Below are 21,740 nucleotides of genomic sequence, written 5' to 3'. Positions count from 1 at the left end.
TAATTTTTCTCGCCGAAACGGAAAGTCCCACTAAAGCTCAACCATACTTGGCACAATCCATAGACCACGCATTTGCATAACCCCAGCAACCCGAGCATACATCAGCATTCTTCATACATCGACACATTGCATACATAATATTTCATCATAGTATACTCTTCATATTGGGGCAAATATGTTTAGCATAAGTTGGATTCAAGCCTTTCTCGAAAGTGCAAGGATCCCTGTGAATAACCCCAATAGGTATCCCCAAAGTATCTCTTTTTATTTGCCTTTTTCAAATATTATTGGCCCTTTGTTAGTACATTGCCTTTCGCAAGTCCCCTCTGCTCTTTGCATAGGAAAACCCCGTTTTGCCTTTTTGCAAGCCTCCTTGTTGTCTTTTGCACGAGAGAGTTTACCTTTATCAACTTTGCATGTTAAGCAAAAATGAGAGATTGGACGATTGAGCTATTATCTTATCGTTTGTCTTAAAATCCCTGATGTAGGTTTGGCAAGTCCTAAGTGGTAGCCATATTTCGAAAATTTCATCCCCGCCGTTGTGCCTGAGGGATATAATGAGTTTTTCGTTCCTACCGTAATTTTCCTCTACCTTGTGTATGATAACCACCATATCTCTTCATCTGCCTTTTGCAAGTACTCCTGTGCCTTTTGCACACTTTCAAAAATCAAACCTTCCCAGCCGTTGCTAGGGATTGACACTTTTCAAATTCAAACCTTCCCAGTCGTTGCTAGGGATTAACACTTTTCAAATTCAAACCTTCCCATCCGTTGCTAGGGGTTGACACTTTCAAAAAATCAAACCTTCCTAGCCGTTGCTTGGGATTTACATTTTCAAATTCAAACCTTCCCAGCCATTGCTAGGGATTGACACTTTCAAAATTCAAATCTCCCCAACCGTTGCTAGGGACTTACACCTTTAGATTTCAGGTATTCCAGCCATTGCTAGGAAGCGTCACTGAACTAAAACCTCCCCAGTCGTTGTTAGGGATCTACACCTTTAGATTTCATGTATTCCAGTTGTTGCTAGGAAGCGTCATTAAACTAAAATCTTCTCAGCCGTTGTTAGGGATTTTCACTATCTTTTATATAAGAAACTTATACCCAACGAAGTCATATTCCTTCTCATCTTTCTTCTTGACCTTTTGTCATGAAGCTTTTCTCTTTGTTTTCCAGTTGAAGAGATACTTATGTTACACATCATAACATACATTGCATATCATACCCATCATGACATAACCATCATATAGCTGACCCATGTCCTCCCCACATAATACCATAAACTATCCTCAACAGATGATTTCATATCAAATTTATTTTCCATCCCATGAACAACCTTCACAAATACCCATCGCTTCATATCACATTCATTTCATTCCCAGTAGAGTGAATGTTTGGATATTTTTATTTATTTAATCCTCTCTTACCTTGGATGTGTAGAAGTCGTTGCTATCTAAACATTCAGGTTCGAGAAGATTAAATAGGGGCAGCTGTCATACCCCAAAATTCACCCTACCCCGATACAATTTTCATCTGATCCATTACCCTACTGCACATGCATACATTCATTATTTTAAAAATAAAAAAAATTGGGTAACCGGTTACCCAGACCAAAAACTGAATTTTTGGCCATTTTGGCACTGTGTAAGCGATTACACCTGCGCAGACAGCAGAAATGGCCCTGTTTTTTACACAAAGGACCCTTTGGTTCACCCACTTCAACCCCTTTGCTTCTCCTATAAATAGAGCACTATCCTCACTCATTTTTCAAGCTTAAAAAGCCACAAAACCTCTGTTCAAATCACATTCAAGCTCCCTCTTTTCAACCTAAACCCTAACTCACCCAAACCCTCTTTTCTCCTTTGAACCACCCAACCACCATGTAAAAAATCCACCATCTCCACACAACAAAAAATAGTAGCAAACTTGTAACCTTCACTTACATAATCATTCACCACCACCACATAAACATACAACTTTCTTCCCTTTCATTTTTCTACCACAACAACCATAACCATCCTCTTCCAAGCTTTTTGCTTCATTCTCAAACCCAAACACAACAACAACCTAGTTTTGACACCACAATCTTGGTAATATTTTGGACTCAAACTCCTTGATATTTTTGGTTTTGTTTTGTGTTTGAAAATGGATTTTTACTCTTGGGTTGTATTTTGAGAGATATTTGAGTCAACTTTGAGACAAGTGGTTATTGGGTTTACACCATTTTGGGGATTTTTTGCTCTTACTACTTTTTATCCACCATTTTCAATCAAACTTTGTTTCTTGTTATCATTTACATTTATTTGGTTGATGAGATCTATTAGATCATGACTATGGTTGTTTAGAGTTGATAAAACCTTCAATATTTCAAACCTATTAATGATTGATCAATAGATCCTTCATGATACTTTGAGGCATTGATAGGTTGCCTCTATTTCAACCATGTTTAGGTCATTTGATACATAGATGAAACCATTTTCTTTACATTGTTTCTTGTTATCATTTAATATTTATTGTTGACTTGTTGTTACATTTATTTGGTTAATGAGTTCTATTAGATCATGACCATGGTTGTTTAGAGTTGATTAAATCTTCAATACTTCAAACCTATTAATGGTTGATCAATAGATCATTCATGATACTTTGAGGCATTGATAGATTGCCTCTATTTCAACCATATTTGAGTCATTTGATACATAGATGAAACCATTCTCTTTACATTAACTTGTTATTCTATTTGCTTATTGTTATTCTACTAACCACTAACCATTAACTACTAACTTTTAACATTTATATTATTGCACTTTACTTCCTTGCAATTTATTTTATTGTTTACTGACCACACACTTAGGGTTGTATAACTTTCTTTGTTACAAATCTATTGTTAGTTGATTTTTCAATCATCTTCAATACTTTGCATCAATGATAAGCTATCCCTTAATGCGTCATTTACATTCACTAACCATTAACTACTAACTTCTAACATTTACATTATTGCACTTTACTTCCTTGTAATTTATTTTATTGTTCATTTACATTCAAGTACTCATTATAATCATCATTGTACAAACTCATCATGCATGTTTATTTACTTGTTATTTATTTTATTGTCATCATACATTAAAAATAACAAAAACATGATAAAATGATAAAGACCAAAAATATTCACTCCACTCTTAATCAACTTGGACTTAGAGGATTTCATCTTAGGACCTTTGCTTGGAGGCCTTTTAATTACTCTTTGTGATACTTTGTAAACACTTGGATTTTCATCCGTAACTTACATGCATGTTATAAGAATGGCATCATGGCACCATCTTAAGGGGACATGTTTGTAAGACCATTATCCTTTGTTTAGCTTAGGTCACTTTTTCACACAAAAGGCTTTCTCTTGGGCTACCTTACAAGGAGACTCCTTAATTTCTTGTTGGTTACTTTGCATTCATGTTCCATAAGCCAAATTTCATAATCAAAATAAAATAAACCCTTGATTCAATGTCAAGTGGCATTTTTATAATCAAATTCAAAACACTTAATAATTATGATTATTATTGTGCGCCACGAGCCTTAAGTGGTGGAGAATGAGTGAGAATGGAGCATTCCTACCCTTACTCTGATTATTTTGGATGCAAGACGCTTGGTTTGTTGTCTAGAATAATCACCTCTGCCCATAGACTTTATTATAATATAATCACAAACAATCTTTCATAAAACCCTTATTCAAGGTAAAAACAATACAACTCATCAAACTCATTTTTGTGCCTTAGGGCATCATCCCGAAAACCCTTTTTTCAAAGGTAAAATCAACCAACACACAAATATTTTCTACTCCGAACTACGGAGCTCTGATTCCTCATCCCCGAATGAGTGATACGTAGGCACAAGGGCCACAATCCTTGGCGAGCACTATAATAACAAAAACACCCCCTTCTTTTTACACATTCTTTTGAAAATAAAACGAAAATAGATAAATCTCATGTATGTAAAACAACCCAAATGGTTCCCATGGAGTACCATGGACGTAAGGGGTGTTAATACCTTCCCCTTACATAACCGACTTCCGAACCCAAATCTCGGTTGCGAGACCGATTCCTTATTCTCTTTTAGCGCTTCCTGTGCGCGTCTCCTTTCCGAGGGTTTTATCGACTATTTCCCCTCTCCTCTCTGACAGAGGTAAACTAAATAAAATTTGGTGGCGACTCTTCTGACTTTGCCTCTCTTTGGCATTCTCTTTAGTCCCGGTTTCGTTATCGTGAAATCCTGGTAGCGACAATGAGCAATACCATAATCTTCAGGCCAAAATCCTGATTTTCATTAACCATAACCTTGAATCTATTCTACTTGTTAGCATGTGTTAATCATGAATGAAGGATGCACATGAATGAGACATGAATGAGTCTCAAGCCATAAGTCAGATGAAAAGCAAAAAGGGAGAGAAAATTTTGGGGTACAACACTATCCAAGATGAAATAGATTCAATTGTTTCAAACCACACTTGGGAACTTGTTGACTTACCAAAGGGACCAAGGCCCATTGGATGCAAGTGGGTGTTTAAAAAGAAATATCATAATGATGGTACCTTAAACACTTATAAGGCCAGATTAGTGGCAAACAAATTTAGAAAAAAGGAAGGTATAAATTACTTTGACACATATGCACCAGTAGCAAGGACGACCACAATTAGATTGTTGTTTAAATCACCTTATAGTTCATCAGATGGATGTTAAAATCAACATTCCTAATTGGAGATCTTGATGAGGAAAGCTACATGGAACAACCAGAAGGCTACGTGCTTCTTTGAAATGAACTAAAGGTGTGTAAGCTTGTAAAACCCTTATATGGCTTAAAACAAGCACAAAAACAATGGCATCAAAAATTTGATTCTATGATACTTTCAAATGGATTTATTCCTAATTCTTGTAACAAGTGTTTATACATAAAAGTGTGCAAAACCACTGTAATATTTCTTTGCCTCTATGTTGATGACATGCTAATAATTAGCAACAATTTGAATGGAATTCTAGAGACAAAGAGGTTTCTAATTCCACTTTCAAAATGAAAGATCTAGGACTTGTTGACACAATTCTAGGGATCAAAGTTAAGCGAAAAAGTGGGGGTTATGAACTTAGTCAAACACACTATATTGAGAAAATGCTTAATAAGTTCAAACACCTAAATGTAAGACCCCAATTTTGTCCCTAAGATCCCTCATGGAATCATAACATTGCACTGCATAGCCTCAAGGATCATTGAGCATCTTGGTTCCTTTTCCCTTTGGGTGGGACTCCTTGTGAGTGGTTTGAGATCACCAAGCATGTTTGAATTATATATCATTGCTTTTCTTATTTTGTTTACTAACCAAAAAGCACAAAAATATGTCACTAACATCTTTTGTTTGTAGCTTGAGCAATCACAAGGTCAAAAGCTTCTAGGAGGTCCTTGATGCAATGACATGGCCAAGAGAAGATGAAAGCAAGCATGGTAATGGTTCCCAAAGCTCTCATCCATCAAATATGCCTCCCTAATATATCAATTCATCATTTTTGATCAAAGCAAGTCAAAGGATTTGAGGTTTGTTCCCCAGAGAAACCCTAATTCATTTGTGCACCACAATGCCTTGCTCATGAAGCAACCTCAGCCCATGGTCAAATACAATCAAGGGAAGTTCTTTAATTCATCATTTAATTCATATTTGAACTCATTTGAGTGTCCTCAATCATCAATTCATCAAGATATGGGCTGTGGACTTGAAAAGTTGATCAGTCAATTCATCTGACTATTTTGAAATGCACTGAGACCTAACTTTTTATGTGTTGGTCCAATGGAGATGGTTCCAAAATAAAAAAAGTTCTTAAAGACAATATGAACAACTTTCATGTTCATAAAAAATTGATTTGAAGCTTGGAAGACCATATGCCATTCCAATACATTATAGGTCATTTTGACTGAAACCCTAATTTTAGGTCAACTTCCCAAGGACACAACTCATTCATTTTTTATGATTTTGAGGTGGGATCAAATGCATTAGAAAGCTTAATATGTCTACTTCAAATGTTATGTTGAACAAATTTTCAAAATCTCAAAGGAAATACATGTGATAGTGCAAGACATTATAGGTCCTTTTTGACCAAAGGCATTAAAAGGCAAAAAAGTCCAACTTCAAGTGCCCATAACTATTTCATAAAAAATCCAAATGATGAAAAATTTAAGTCCATTTTGATTTTCTTGAAAATATATACAACTTTTATTTTTGAGGTTTTTCCATTTGAAGCTTGCATCATCAAAACAGAAGGGCTTGAAAGTTGGCCAATTTTAGAAACCTTGCCTTGACATGTTTTGCACATCACACTTTAAACTCAAATTTCATAAATTTACACACTTCAAATGAGTTTTTGTCCAACATAACATTTGTTCCTTATATAAAGACCTTTCCAACCATTACCCTCATGCCTATATTTGGATTTTTTAATTGGGACTTTCGAAGAGATGAATTTTCAGGTACAAAGGAAGAATTCACTTGAAATCTTGGTACATGAGCAATTGCCTTGCAAGTCACACGTCCAATTCCATCTGGCTGGTGTTCAGAACTCATTTGGCATTGTTTTTGGGCCTTGTGCATGATCATGCAAGCCCATGCAATGAAGCTTCACATGCCATGCACACGAATCATTTCACACTCTCCTTGCCACTTCCTCTATAAATAGAGACTTCATTCCCTCCATTTCACACGCCCAATTCAACCTGAAATGATGCAGAATTCTCTCCCTAACCATCACTAAAGAAGCAAGTTCCATTTCTTTCAAATTTTTCAGATCTGAAATTCAACTTCATCTGGTTGATTTCTTAGATCTAATGCTTCTAAACCTTCATCATTTATCTCATTGAACTTCTGTTTAAGCAAAGCAAGCAAGGCATCGTGTTCAAATCACCAGAACTCAAGCTTACCTTCCAACTGGTATTTTCTTCGATTCTCCTAATCCATTGACCTATTGGCTTAGATTTTGTGTTGGCTGAAGTCCTCTCAATAGAGGCATCATGTTTATGCTTTTAATTTTCGAATTTCATTGAGTTCATGATGAACACCAGATTTTTCCATCTCTGATTTCTCACACTATGGAGATCTAGAGGGAAAATGGATGGTACAGGGATGATGTACATCATCCCAGCTTTCTATTGATGTATAGATCGCACGATTTGGTTAAGCTTTGAATTTCTGCAACTCTGGCCGGAAAATCCAAGCTCACCGGAGAAGACGGTGGCTCCGGTGGCTTCATCATCTCCAGTTTGAATCCTGGCCGTGTGATCTAATTTCCAGATTCAATCAGGACCCTTGCTTGTCATGACTTCTATTTCTTTCCCATGTGCGTGCATTGACCGTGGATCACCATAGGCGCGCGCCTTAGGAGCGTGTGATCTGCCAACTCAATTAATGAGCTCAGATCCAACGCTCCTCGTTTTTTTGCATTTCTATTTTCTGCTTTTATTTTCTTAAATTCCATTTTATTTCAAAAATTAATATCTCTCTCATTTTTAATCCAAAAATTATGGGACCAATTGCATTATTTCCCAAATAAATTCTAGTTTCTATTTCTGATTTTTAATATTTTTTATTTTGTCATTTGATATTTTTTGTGAATTTTCTCTTTTCTGGTTATTTTTAATTCATTTTAAATAGTTTTTGATATTCAAAAAATACAAAAATATTTTCCTAACCTATTTGAATGGTGATGGATCTATGAGAAATATTCTCATCAATTTTTGAATTGATTTGAGATTTATTTGAGATTTTAATTCAATTAGGTTATTTTTATTCATTTTTAATGGATTAAAAATAGTTTCTGACTTTTAAAAATGCTAAAAAAATTTGTCAAACTTTGTTTGACCTTGTTGAGCTTGGGATAAATTACTTGGACCTTCCAAGGTTGATTTGAAGTAATTTTGAAGTTTGACATTTCCATTTATTTTTAATTCAAGTTTATTTCATTATTAAAAAATGCCAAAAATAGTTTATTCATTTCTTGACCTCCAATCTTCATCTCACTTCTGTTTTTGATTGTTTGACCTTGACTTTCAATGTTATTGGTCAACATATGAGGATTGGTACATTGTATTTCATTTAATGCACTTTAATTTTGCCTTTTTCCATTTCCCTTATCCATCTTCTCCTTCTTCTTATTCTACTTCTTTTCTTTTTGATCAATGAGTTGAAGGTTGATAAGTTAGCATTGATTAGGAAGATTTAACCTTCCTTGATTCAAATCTAATTCATCTTGATCAATTTATCAGGTGAATGGCTTTGCATTAAGGATAGGTTGTCTTTTAAATCATGCAAAAAGGCTTAAACCAATACACGATCAATTCTCATTTTCTTTTTGGCATGGCAAGTTGTTGGGACTTGGTTCACTAATCAAGACTCCTAACTTGTGTTTGTTGCCTACATTATTATTGACCAGCCTCAGATAGTTGTGACTTCTACATAAGTCCAATTACGATTGCTTAACATAGCGTTAAATTTGCCTTATGGCACACTAACTACTAACACTAACTATTGACAATTAACATTTACTTTATGCAATTTACTATTCTTGCACATATTATCCATTTGATTTTCCCTTTGCTCACTTGAGCACATGTTTATGTTAATGCCATTTGCCTTTTGCTCACTTGAGCACATAATTGTGTATATATTATTGTGCTTGTGTTTTTGTTTTTGATTGTTGTGGACCAAATGCAAAGAAATGGACTTAGTTTCTATGACTTTCCCTATGCAAAGAAATGGAGAATTGGACTTAGTTTCTAGGACCTTCCTTATGCAAAATTGGAGTAAAAGGATCTTAATGGTGAAGATGGATTAGAAGGACCAAATCTCTAAACTCACTCTTGTCCATTCTTGTTTTACTTCATGGAACTTTTGATGTGTGTGCTTTTGTGCTAGGAGTTTCCATTTGGGCTTAATTGGAGGACCATTGCCATGTTCATCCAAAGAGAGAGATGCAAAAGCCATTGGAGGATTCTTAGAAGCATGACCTTGTGCTTGATTGCTTGAAATATTTGCTTTGTTGGTTGCTTTATTCCAAAGGATGGGAGCTACTTGGATCATCAATATGATCTCAAGAGAGGAACTCCTAGTGTGGTTTCATTTCTTATCCCTCACCTTTTTATTTTCCTTAGGACTTAGCCCTTCTTCTTCTCTCCACTCTAACCCAAGCCAAAACTTTGTTGTACAAACATTTAACCTTTGTTTTCAAACATTAGAAACCTAAGCCTTATGCTTTTGATTTTCAAACTTTCCTTTTTTACAATACTTATTTTGAATTGAATCCTTAAGTCAACTTTGACCATTTTTGTACATACTTCTAATTGGTAAATATAACCCATTCAAATGTGCTTTTGTGGTTCCAATGGCCACCTTCTTAATCAAATTTTCCATAACCTTTAGCTATTAGGTTTGAGTTATCTTTGTGGTAGATGTAATACTCACCTATATCCTTAGGGATGGACAATGAGTCTTCCATGCTTATTATAGGGTTAACCCCTCACTAGCATGTTGAAGCTATCCTCACATGGTGGATTTGTGGTTTGGTTGAGTTTTCTCCCTTTGATAACAAGAGACCTTAAGGCTTTTAGACCAATCAATTCACCCACTCATTTTGAGATTTTTACCCCGAACTACGAGGTTTTGATCCTAATCTTTTTATAAGATGGTACGTAGGCAATGGGTTCACTCATCCAAACACAAATTGTAATTAACTTGTATATTCTCCCCTCATTTCTGCAATCATGTTTGCACAAACCAATTTTCACAAAACAACAACCTTTACAACAAGTATGAAAAGGGCTCCCTAGGAGTACCTAGGATGTTTTGGGTGCCTAACACCTTCCCATTGCATAACCAACCCCCTTACCCAGATCTCTGTTTCTTTTACTAGTTTTTGTTAAAACTATTAGGTTTTTGTTCGCTTTCTAACCATTCCTTTGGATAAACAGAAGTGCGGTGGCGACTCAACTTGTATGGTTTACCTTGGATTTAGTCAATATCTCTAATGGTAACGAATACCCCGCTACACTAAAATATAAGGAAGTAACCATTCCATTTGATCATGTCGTCAAACTTCAAAAGAACAATGGAAGAGCAATAGCTCAATTGGAATATGCAAGTGCAATAGGGTGTCTTATGTACTTAATGCAATGTACCAAACCCGATATATCATTTGCACTTAGTAAAATGAGTAGATTTACTAGTAATCCAAGTAATGAACACTGAAAGGCAATCACGAGGATTTTTGGCTATCTACTGAAAACTAAAAAACTTGGCCTTCATTATGGTAGGTTCCCTGCCATACTAGAAGGATACACCGATGTGAGTTGGATATCTAACATTGGAGATAATAAATCTACAACTGGGTGGATATTTACACTAGCTGGACGAGCAATTTCTTGGAAGAGCAAGAAATAAACATGCATTACTCTTTCGACCATGGAATCAAAGTTTATGGCTCTCACTTCCGTTGGTCAAGAAGAAGAATGGTTGAGGGATCTTCTATTGGAAGTTCCATTGGCTAAAAACAATGTTTCAAAGGTGATGATACACTACGATAGCCAAACCACTTTAGCAAGAGCATTCAACGAATTGTACAATGGAAAGTCTAGGCATATAGGACTTAGACATTCGTTTGTGAGATAAATGATTAAAGATGGAATCATTTCACTCACCTATATACGAACAAGATATAATTTAACCGATTCATTTACTAAGCCATTGGACAAAGACTTAGTAAAAACAACCTCGAAAGGCATGGGGTTGGAACTCCTTGAATAAGAGTTCCAACAGCGGCGGCAATCCAATCTTATGTTAACAAAACATTAACTTCAAGATTCAATGGGTAACAACAAGTAGTTGATTTGGATGTAAGTCATGAATTCGGTAATGATGTTAACTATTTTAAATAGAGGGTTGAGGTTTCCAAAACCTCTTAATGAAGTTCATAACCGAGGAAAAGTATCTCATGGAAAAGGATACAACATGAACTTCACCTATGTGAATTTCGAGTTGGTGTCGTCTCAAAGTGAGAGTTGGAGTTTCTCTCATGAAAAAAATCATGAAATGGGATAGCATATGACCATAAATAAGTGTTAAGTGAGATGTAGAGGAAGAAACTTTAAAGAGTGTGTGTAAGGTAACGTCGGTCTAATCATATGGATTAATGATTTAAAGCATTGCTACCTAATATTCCGATTAAACTTTACGTTATTCTCACTAAGGTTAAGTTTTAAATCGAAAGATACCTAACTGTATTAACACTCTTTATATCTCATTTTCTGGAATTAGTTTTGTCATTATTAAAACAAGTGGGGAATTGCTGGAAATTATAAACAATAATTGTCATGGGCAATTGAGTTAATGATAATAAATGCATTGCAAATAGTCCCACATAGAAATTGGAGCTAACATTAAAAGCATTTATAAATATCTTGAAACATTAAACTCACCAAAGGAACCAAAGAGGATAAGGTTCCGCATGGACATATGTGGTGGTCTCAAGCATTATGCCATATGTCATATCCAAACAACCCTTCGCCGGTGTAGCCACCGACGACACCGCCTCCGGCTCCGGGTCTGAGGGTGTAGGTGTAGAGGTGCTAGTGGAGGCTTATAGGCGGCACTTGAGCACTTAGGCACGATGCTTGTAGCGGCCGGCCTTCGCCCGGCATGCTGCAAATTAATTCTAAGTATTGCTCCAGGATTTTGGTTGTTGCTTACAGTTTGAAATTTTGAATTCAAAATATACAACACTTCATGAAGTGGTGCATTGTATTATCATAGGTGAATCATTGCAACATATGGTGAAAAGGTGTTGTTTCATCAAGAGTTGCAAACTTATGAAATAACACATGCATCGCCTATAAATACATGATTCTGAATTCGAAAGTCATTTACTCAAAATCGTACATCTTCTTCCATATTCTAGACATACTTCCTTGCATTCGAGTTCTTCACCAGTCTTGTGCAGACTCGATTAAGAGGCTGAATTATCCTGGATATTCTTGCTTTCCAATTCTAAGACAACAAAGAGAGTGCTTGACATACTTTTAAGGAAAGTGACTTCATTCACGATTCAGACCTGGATCCATTCAATCTTTCAGAAATATCTAAAAGAAGATGGGTTCATCGAATTCTTTTTTGCAGTTTTCCAAGGTCTCTTCGCCGTATCACAATAACAAATTCAAGAAGAAGAAAAAATGATTTAGAGGAGAAGAAGAGACAAACATTTCAGAAACAAGAGAAAAGAAAAACCTAGAATAAAGAATTGACTATAGTTCTTCCCATATTTATGAACTGACCTTATTAAACGAAAGATGTCTTATCAATCACTTCTCTTGCACGTAATACTTGAGTATTTTAGTTCCCTAGAAAGATCTGTCATATCCTAAATTTTATCCTAAATTTTTTCGCATGCATCAAGTAAGAAAAATCTTGTTGAGAACTCAGACAAAAAATCAATTGATGTAAAATGGATATACTGTTTTAAGAATATACTCTGGCGAGTATCCTGTTTTAAAGATATATTCGATCAAATATATTAGTTTTTTTGTCAAACAAAATTGTTTTAAACATATATCAGGACGAGTATATTGTTGTAAGAAGGATATACTCGATCATATATATTGCTTTAATTATAAGGTTTAATTATGGACATTGTAGCAAGATAGACGAAGATGAAATGAAGACATTATTAGCAATTTCTATTTAGATATTTCAGTTTTCATGTCTTCTATTTCACAATATTTTTCATGTAATTACTAAAGTCTTAAATGGCAACCATGTGACAACGAAGTAAGCATCTAACATGTTAAAAAAATTGTTAAGAGTCCCTCCTCGTTAACTTCCATTAACAAAATTAATTAAATAGACTAAAACAATGGATGAAAAAATTTAGCTGAACAATTCTTTGAAGAATTTTTAAGAAAATAAAATTGAATGTTAAAGATATTAGGGGAGCCTCTAACTTATTTAACTATTTTTTTTTCAAAAATGTAAGATATATAAAGAGATGCATTTTAGTCACTAGATGGATGAATGAGTGTGAAATTCATGAAGTTGCTTTTTTTTACATAATTTTGTATATAACTTTTTAAATCTATTTCCTTCTTTTCTAAAATTATGAATAGAATAAGTTGATTTTCATACTTATTTAAAATAACAATTTCAAAACAAAATACTCATCACAAAACAAAATACTCATCACAAAACACAATAAGATGAAAATGAAACATATGAAATCAAAAAATTGTTTGTATCATGGTTGATATATTTATCACTCATCTATTTTCTATTTTACAAAGGGTATCATCAAATCACACACTAATTACATATATTTTAATTACAGTTTATTCGTGCGAAGATATTTCGCTGATAACTAATCTAATCTAATGGACCACGTTTAGCAAGGTCTCTTCTACCAACCATGTTGGAGTAATTACATTAGCAATAATAACATGAAATTAATGAAGTTAACTTAACCCAAAGAAGCTAGCTTAGCAAGAGTTCCGACAGCAAGAGAATTAACATATGTACAAGGTTCAGTCATAGGTGAATCCGTACGTTTGTCGTTGAACTTGTCGTTGATGTCAGGTCCACCCACAATGGCCCCAGTTAACTCATGTGGATTTGGTGCATCTTTTTGTAGCCATTTTCCAAAGCTCATTGGACAACTTACCTCTTCATTTGGTGCCAATGTTGGCACTGAAGCACCTCTATGGTGAGCTTGTGTTGGTGGGTTTTTCCCAAATCCTACCATGTATGATCTTCCTGCCGGATTTTTCCCCAATATGTAATCTATCTGTTCATTTGTGCCATTTTTACAATCCAAAAAGTGTCAGTCATTGAATATTAGAGATTAACATATGTGCCAATTTGAGTATAAATAATGTGTATACTATACTAACTTGTTTCCTAGCAAAAGCAAGAAGATGGGCTGAGTCAAATTCTTTGGGTCCACATTTAACTTTTTGCTTATATTTGGCAAGCAAATCACTATAAACAGTGAACAAGTAAGATGTGCTTGTGGCATATTGTGTGTTGGCTCCATCTCTCATATGAATAAATCCACCTGCATAAACCATATATATAAATTATACATGTCAAAAGACAACAATTAAATAAAAACAAAAAGTTATATGTATTTACCTGGAGACAAATTAATCTGATGGTAAGGACTTTCAGGAAGGACCGAACATATGTAACTTTCGCCGTGTAATTTGAATGTTTCAAGACCTTTATGACCCTCAAAATGTAACTCAGTTAAAAGAACTTGTACTCCAGCGTATTTAAGATCCCAACTGAATTCAGCAACACTAGCACTAATTGCTTCTTCTTGTATATATTTCATGTATATTGGTTTCTTTGTTGCCAGGTATAGCCATGTTGCTGCCCAAATTAGTTCATCCTACATACATCCAGAAAAAAAAAATATATATATATATATATATATATATATATATATATAATTAACTTGTTGTCATACATTAGAAAATGTTAATTACTATAAGAGTAATTACATACATTATAGCCTGAATAAGAGCAGTAGAAGGGACATGTTCCATCATAGGTTCCTCTATATGATTTTGCATATTCAAAAAGCTAACAAGAAGTGAGAGAAAAATAATTAGTTTTCACATTCTCATATGTAACCAAAATACTACTTATGTAAAAAGATATATATATCATTTTGTACCAATTTTGCTTTGTTGAGGAGACGGCGAGCATATTTACTATCGATCGGTCGAAAAACAATGGAAGAAGCCGCCATTGCAGCAGCAGTTTCAGCAGCAATCTCAGAACCAGGTTGTTTAGTATCAACTACTTTAACAGATCTTTTTGTCTTCATTTTTTCTGGTGGAGCCCAACAATTGTGATCCTCAACTGGGTCTCCTACCTCAACATATAATCTGTTTCTTCTAGAACTACATTTTAGAAAATAGTCTGTACCCCATTTAATAGCATCTTGAATATTTCCCATTTCCTTTGTTGCTTGAAGTTCTGTTTTGTAAAATATTGCAGCCCATGATAATGAAGTGACTGTAAAAGCCATTGGTAACCCATACTTCACATTATCGCCTGCATCATAATATCCTCCGGATAAATCCATCTATTCAATTCAAAAAATCAAAAACATTAGCCCAAATTATTCATTTTGTGCAACATTGATTATAAATAAATTGAATTTAGACATACATTGACGAGTTTGCCGTCGTCGAGTGCTGAGTCTCCTCTCCAAGGAACTCTATTATTGGGAGGGAGTTTCCCTGATCTTTGTGCTTCTAAGAAGATAAGAGATTTTGTGAGAGCTTCTTTATAATTAAATTGGCCTTTAACAGGTAAAATGTTTCCTTGAAACAAAGTAAGCCATGATACAATCATGGCCCAATATAGTCTTTTAGTATCCATGAATTAGCCTAATAAAATTAAACCCTTTGTGAGGTGTTGTGCATGGATTTTATAAAGAAAAAAAAAGGTTATGTTTATGGTTGAAAAGTTGTTTTTTTTGTTTTTTGTTTTGCAATGAAACAAGAAGTTGTAACAACTTGTTTGGTTTTATTTTGTGTCTGTTTGTGATGGCGGGAAAAGTAAGAGCAGGTTTAAGGATGGAATGAAAGGAAACAAGAATTTAAAGGATGGTTGTGAGGGAAAGAGAGGCCTTAAAACCTATATTTATTTTTGTGTATAGATTTTCCAACCACCATTTGAAACCCAATTTACACATTACTATTCTCAACATGTGGTGGTAAGAAGTAATGCCGATTTTATTATTAACCATTGTTGAGATTGGTGAATGAGGATTCACAACATAAACCCTAATTATCTAAAATCAACAAACAGAAACTATATTTTGATCGTTTATAAAGTGAACGTATGGTTCTTATATCAGTTTAATTAATCTTTTACAGCGGTATTTGGTTCCTATTTAATTTGTTTACTAAAATAGACACATAGTCTATCTTTACCAAGGTATATCTATACTTATAAGTTAAATATATAAAAAATAAGATATTTTGATATCAAATAGTGTCTTTGGATTTTTGTATATATAATATGAAAAAAAATATACAAAGGCTGTGTAAAGAAAATTTTGAGTCTTAGACAAAATTACATAACAGTTTTTATATTAATCTTTTAACTTTTTAGTCACTTTTATGATTGAACTACACAAACATTAAAAAATAAAGGAAAAATTTATTTAAGTAAAGGCATAAAAAAATTAAACCAAAAAAAAAGTGCTTTTAGACCAAAGCTTTCATTGTTAATTCAGATTTCTGCAAACAAATGTATGTAAATTATTAATAATGTATTACTTTCCTCGACTAGAACGGTTTAAGTTTTGTGCCAGTGTTCAAAAGATTATGAAAAGCATAGATGAAATTTTGTGCAAGTGTTCAAAAGATTTTATGAACTTGAAAAAGTTAGAGAAAGTAGCTAGGAACAAAGCTAACATAAGAATCTTCGAATTAACTACAAGCAAAAACACACACTCACACACACAATTACATCTGTGAAACCTCATTTCTTGACTCTCAGTGACTATGCTTTCCATTCATAAGATTCAAACCTGAAACCTTACTTAAAGACCAGCATTGGATACAAAATATGACATATAATTAGTGAGTTTCAATCTGTAAATGTGCATCATAGATTATATCATCTCTGAAAATTTCAGCGCAACTAATTTGCGGTGATCATGAACTCGTAAAGGTCTTTCTCTATCCACCCATTCAACATCATTTACTTGATACAAATCAATAAATTGATTATATACTGTTGTATACCTGGCCTCTAGTATACCCAAAATCTGATTAGCTCTTCAATGTAAAAATAATTTTATCCCTTTTATCTTATGCACAATGTTGCATGGTCATAATAATCCCGCTTCAAAAAGATTCCTCCGCCTCAACGTCTCATCAACAAGCTTGAAAGTCTTCTTCACAACCTTCTGATCAAGGGCAGTGGTACGATAGATCTTGAAGACGCGATCTACACGGTCAGGAGCAGAGCTCTGGAAGTATAATTCCTCAAACTTTTTCTTCACAAACCTGTAGAAGCATAGTTTACCAAAGTGAAATAGTTTTTTAGATAAATGAAAACAAATCGCAGCACTTTATTTTGAAAAGAATCAACAAGTAATGCTTTTAGAAATGAGTGCTTACTCATATGCGTGCTCAATCTCTTGTTTCCCTGATGAAACTGGCTGATAATCTTTGAACCATTCACATACGTTGAGCGGAACCTGCACAAAGACGATAGAATGAAATGAAATGAAATGAACGATAATTCATTCTCCCATCAATGTCGAAGTTTACATATAGGGATGGTTCTTACATTCAGGATCTTCTTCTCAAATATGTCAAACTTGTTTAAAAATAACATGAAGGACGTTTTCTGTCAAGAAAAGAAAGGAACAAATGTTAAATGCCAAAATAGTATAAAGCTTCCTATATGAGTGTCATATATATGTGTGAGGAAACTTGAAAAGAATTAGGCCCTGTTTGGATAAACAACTTACTTATAGCTTAAACATTTATTTTATTAGTGCTGATGTATATGCTATTCTATAACAAAAGATAAAATAAAGTCAAATTGTTTTCACATAACCTATAAGTTGTTTTTATAAGCTACCCTTGAGAAGTTATGGAAATATGTTGAAAATAGTTCATGGACATGACATAAGTTGCTTCCGTAAGCTCTCCCAAACAATCTCACGAAGTGTTTATATGAGTCGATAAGCTCAAATAAGTCAATCTAAACAAACCCTTAGTTGACAACAGAATTTACCAAATAAACGTAGATGTTAGAATTTAAGAAAAGCGTGAAAGGAAACCTCAAAACATGGTTGCTTCAGGATCCATTCAAAAAGCTCCTTAGTTTCCATCAGTCTGTTCTTGCTTTCATCCTCAAAAAGTGTTTGATCATACCTGGAAGGAAAATCAAAGTCAACACTTGCACTTTTCAAATCTCATAAGTACAATGCTTTTGGCAACAACACTTGATAGATGAATTGTTTTGTCTACACAAAATCTTACATGATACCAAATGCCTATTCCCAATAATATGCATACTAACATGCTTTAAAAGCCCAACTAACATCAAACATGGTTTTAGTCATTGGCAAGCATTTTATATATGGCAAAGTAAAATCAAACAGAAAGTATTTAAAATATAACTTGGATATTTTTGTAGTACACACTATTTGAAAATAAAATTTCCCAAACAGACTTTATCATTGTCATTATTAACCACATTATGATGTAAAATCAAATGGCAGGCCATACTCGCTAATTGCAGCACAGAATATAACAGCTGTAACTCCTTCAAAAAGATGGATCCACTTTCTCCTCTCATTTCTCTGGCCACCAACATCAAAGAGTCTATAGACTTCACCACTTCTCTTATTTTCTCCAACAGGGCTGCCAAATATTAAAAATACATTAATCAAGTCAACCATTCTGTATACCATATTGTGATTAATAAAATGCAATGAGTATCCCCGAGTGCTACGATAGAATCTGTTCATATAGTATCAGGAGAACAGAATGGAGACAGTAATAAGCATATTATTTTATCATTTGAGTAGAAAAAATCATGTCATCTCTGCATGTTCACCTGAACTGGATCTCCACAACACCAGTTGTACGAACTCTTGCATACAAAACATCCCCCTGTACTTGTAAAACAGAGTGAGAATATTGAGATTTGTGACTTTATATCACCTTCAAAGTTGAGGGTCTGGTCTATAAATGAAAAAAACAATAATTTCTATTTATGCAAACAACAAAAGAGTGATAGATTTTCAATACCTTTGTAGGAACGTAATTAGCATCAGACAACCTCTGCAAATTTTCCATGAAATATTTGGTACAATCAGGAACTTGGAGTTCATTACCACGGGCATATGTTTCCTACAGCAATATATTTGCACAAGCCATGCCTACTAAGTAAATTGATCACAAAAAATAACTATATACATGGATCAAGGTAGAGGACGTTCAATCGGCCACCTGAATGGCAGCATCCTCCCATAGAGTCTCTATTTCCTTTGCAAGATCCTTAGTGAGATGAGGATAATCCAGCCTGCTTCCAATTTCTGAAAGTTTTTCACCAATGTCCTGCCAAAAAAATTAAGCTCTTTATGAATTAAGAAAACTTTGACAAAGCGAGACCTTTCAGATTAACATACAAGATTGCACAATAACTCAGTAACAACATACAAGAACATAAACTACTCAACCATTATTAACAAACCATAGTAATGGATAAAGGAGGCTTTATAGTAGTGAAGTACCTTGCTCTCATCGGATATAACATACTTTGCAGAATTAAGATCGTTTTGAGCCAACTCCTTTGCCCCATCATGCAGTACCTATTTAAACACATCAAGCAAAAACTAAGGTTTACAGTTTTTCAACTAGTTCCATAATTGTTACTCAACTCATGTAAATAATTTTCAGAATACGAACACGGAACACTGATCCGATCTATTTGTAAGAGGAAAAAAAATTAACACACCCTTTCAGGTATTGCATACTTTTATAGTCTGATACACATTAGCAAAAATGACTGGTGTGTAGCTTCTTAGCTCAGCCTCATCAAAGCCAGTTTGAAACAAAAGTTTAATCTGCATATTGTAAACATGTCAAATAAATTTCATTAATCTAGCAATCACGTGCTAACCTATAAAATAGGTGAAAACGCAACTTCTTGCCTGCTTAAAGATTGTAGATTTCCCGGACTCTCCCGCACCTAAACAACCGAGACATTGACACTGATTTACATAAGTATAAGAAGAAAAAAAAATAGACTATTAAGAAATTGTGGTATGTATGTATATATAAGATTCCTCCAAACACAGAGAAAACCACTCATGCTATGTAAAACTTCAAAAGCTACTACTAGATTCTCAGAATTGACGAGCTTTAATTAAGAAAAAGCTACAAGCAAAGTATATACAACTAAGATAAACAGGGAAAACAAACCTAGTAGTAGAAGTTTCTGAATATGTTTCTCAGCCTTTGTTTCTGACTCTATTCTTCTTTCAATTTCTGCTGCCTGTAAATCCACACCACATTAATCAAGTTAAAACCTATTTAACAGCATATGATTTTTTGTAACCTAACAACAAATATAGTACAATTTATCAAGTATAACAAACCTGTGCATTTTCTTCAGGATCAGAATCCCGATAACGCCGATTTCTGCTACAGACTAAGCCCATACTTTCTGTTTCAAAAGACAGCAAAAAAAGACACACTAGTCAAACATGTTTCCCCCTCAAAGAAGCCCATATCTTAAACCAAATCATAAGCTGAGCTAGTTCTAGCAACTTTCAATACCATACCTAATTACTAGATTTTAATTCCACTGAATAAACCACAATCTGCATTGAAATTAGTCAAATTAATTTCCAAATTAGATCTGAAATTCAAGATTAAGATGCTAGTTTCGTAAAAATCCTGAATTTTACATATTCTGGAATCTTTAGCCTAAACCCTAAACCAGTACAAGCAACTCCACCTCAAGCATGATTTTTATTTAAATTTTAAAATTTCCCTGGATAATTAAGATTGTAATACATTTATGATAAGCTGAAAGAAAAAAAAAAACATTCATTTTTTGTTTCATTTAGAGCAAACTTATCATTCCCACCACAAGAAGGTAGAAAGTAAAGTACAATAAAAAAGCAGGAACATGCAAAGTACAATGAAGCCGTGAAAGTTTTACACAGGAAAGAGGATATAATAAAAAAAATAGTACAAAAAATCGGAATGTAGAAAATCACAGAAATAAAAGGAAACAGTGTTTGTATCTCGATCTACATATGCAACACCAAACGCAGAGATCTTGAGAGGTGCGTAAATAAGGAAGAAAAAGAAAACGATTGGGAATGCAAGAGAGAAAGGAGGAATACCCGAAAAGAAGCAAAAGGAAGTCTTTATGTTTTGCAGAGATGGAATATGCCGTTAGATTTTTGGGATTATAGTGTGAAGTGAAAGTTGAAAGCAAGTTTGTGTTTGTTTGTTTGAAATTAGAAAGTGTGCAACTTCACATGCTAGTTATATTGCTAATAGTAACAATAATCACTATTTCGTGTTTAGTTTAACATGATAATTATTTAAATGAATGGTTCCGTTTGGTCAAAGCAAAATTTATTTTACAAAAAAAGAGGCATAAGCAGCCAAAGGAGAGAGAGGGATAGGAAGAGAGTGATGGCACAGGTTTTTATGTACGATATGTCATATATGTTGGGAAAATCAACACTGAGCATTTGAGTTCTGACCTTGACCTTGGAGTTTTGCGTTGCCTCTCCCAACACCAACATATGCCAAGTTTCATTACAATGGTTAAGATATTCCAATCCTACGGTGACAATGCTTTTCAATTTCATCACACAGATATGAACCGTTGGATTTTGAATTTGGTTTGCATATGCAATGCTAGTATGAAATGTTGTTGTGATTGGAAAGGCAGTCCAAAGAAAACGAGACAGGAAAGGACAGATTTCCTTGGCAGTTCAGTTGCCACTCGTCTGACTCCTTCAGCTCTTCACCACGCCCGACTGTACTTGCTTAATGCTCAGTTAAGGTAGACCCGTTCATTACAATTACAACAAAACAATGCTATTACCAACACTCTTTCTAATATTTAAAATATTTATTTGGTTTTTTCTATTATATTCAGATTTATTATTTAT

At 34.2% G+C, this 21,740-nt stretch overlaps 2 protein-coding genes across 6 annotated transcripts; both read right to left on the bottom strand.

Moving 5' to 3' along the window:
* Positions 1-13,320: 13,320 nt before the first annotated feature.
* LOC127087857 (endoglucanase 16) lies at positions 13,321-15,490 on the bottom strand. The gene is made up of 6 exons (XM_051028778.1): positions 15,236-15,490; positions 14,736-15,149; positions 14,564-14,641; positions 14,189-14,447; positions 13,948-14,111; positions 13,321-13,841 (listed from the first exon to the last, which is right to left on the bottom strand). Exons 1-6 carry the CDS (start codon positions 15,446-15,448, stop codon positions 13,518-13,520), a joined length of 1,452 nt encoding a protein of 483 aa, XP_050884735.1. The 5' UTR covers positions 15,449-15,490; the 3' UTR covers positions 13,321-13,517.
* Positions 15,491-16,362: 872 nt separating this feature from the next.
* LOC127087856 (guanine nucleotide-binding protein alpha-2 subunit) lies at positions 16,363-21,120 on the bottom strand. 5 transcript variants are annotated; one of them, NM_001426942.1, is made up of 15 exons: positions 20,829-21,120; positions 20,388-20,426; positions 20,202-20,269; positions 20,026-20,098; positions 19,755-19,792; positions 19,578-19,667; positions 19,335-19,412; positions 19,051-19,158; positions 18,850-18,951; positions 18,656-18,711; positions 18,325-18,459; positions 17,874-17,967; positions 17,375-17,434; positions 17,203-17,282; positions 16,363-17,088 (listed from the first exon to the last, which is right to left on the bottom strand). In NM_001426942.1, exons 3-15 carry the CDS (start codon positions 20,262-20,264, stop codon positions 16,911-16,913), a joined length of 1,155 nt encoding a protein of 384 aa, NP_001413871.1. In that variant the 5' UTR covers positions 20,265-20,269; positions 20,388-20,426; positions 20,829-21,120; the 3' UTR covers positions 16,363-16,910. The 5 variants fall into 5 exon arrangements, with proteins under 5 accessions (NP_001413871.1, NP_001413869.1, NP_001413870.1 ...); NM_001426940.1 differs by having other exon boundaries at positions 20,958-21,120; NM_001426941.1 differs by lacking the exon at positions 20,388-20,426.
* Between the last annotated feature and the right edge of the window lie 620 nt (positions 21,121-21,740).

This window comes from Lathyrus oleraceus, chromosome 5 (assembly GCF_024323335.1).
Source record: "Lathyrus oleraceus cultivar Zhongwan6 chromosome 5, CAAS_Psat_ZW6_1.0, whole genome shotgun sequence".
Classification (NCBI taxonomy): Eukaryota; Viridiplantae; Streptophyta; class Magnoliopsida; order Fabales; family Fabaceae; genus Lathyrus; species Lathyrus oleraceus.
The sequence above is the reverse complement of the archived record's forward strand: the minus strand, read 5'-3'. Positions and strand labels throughout refer to the sequence as shown.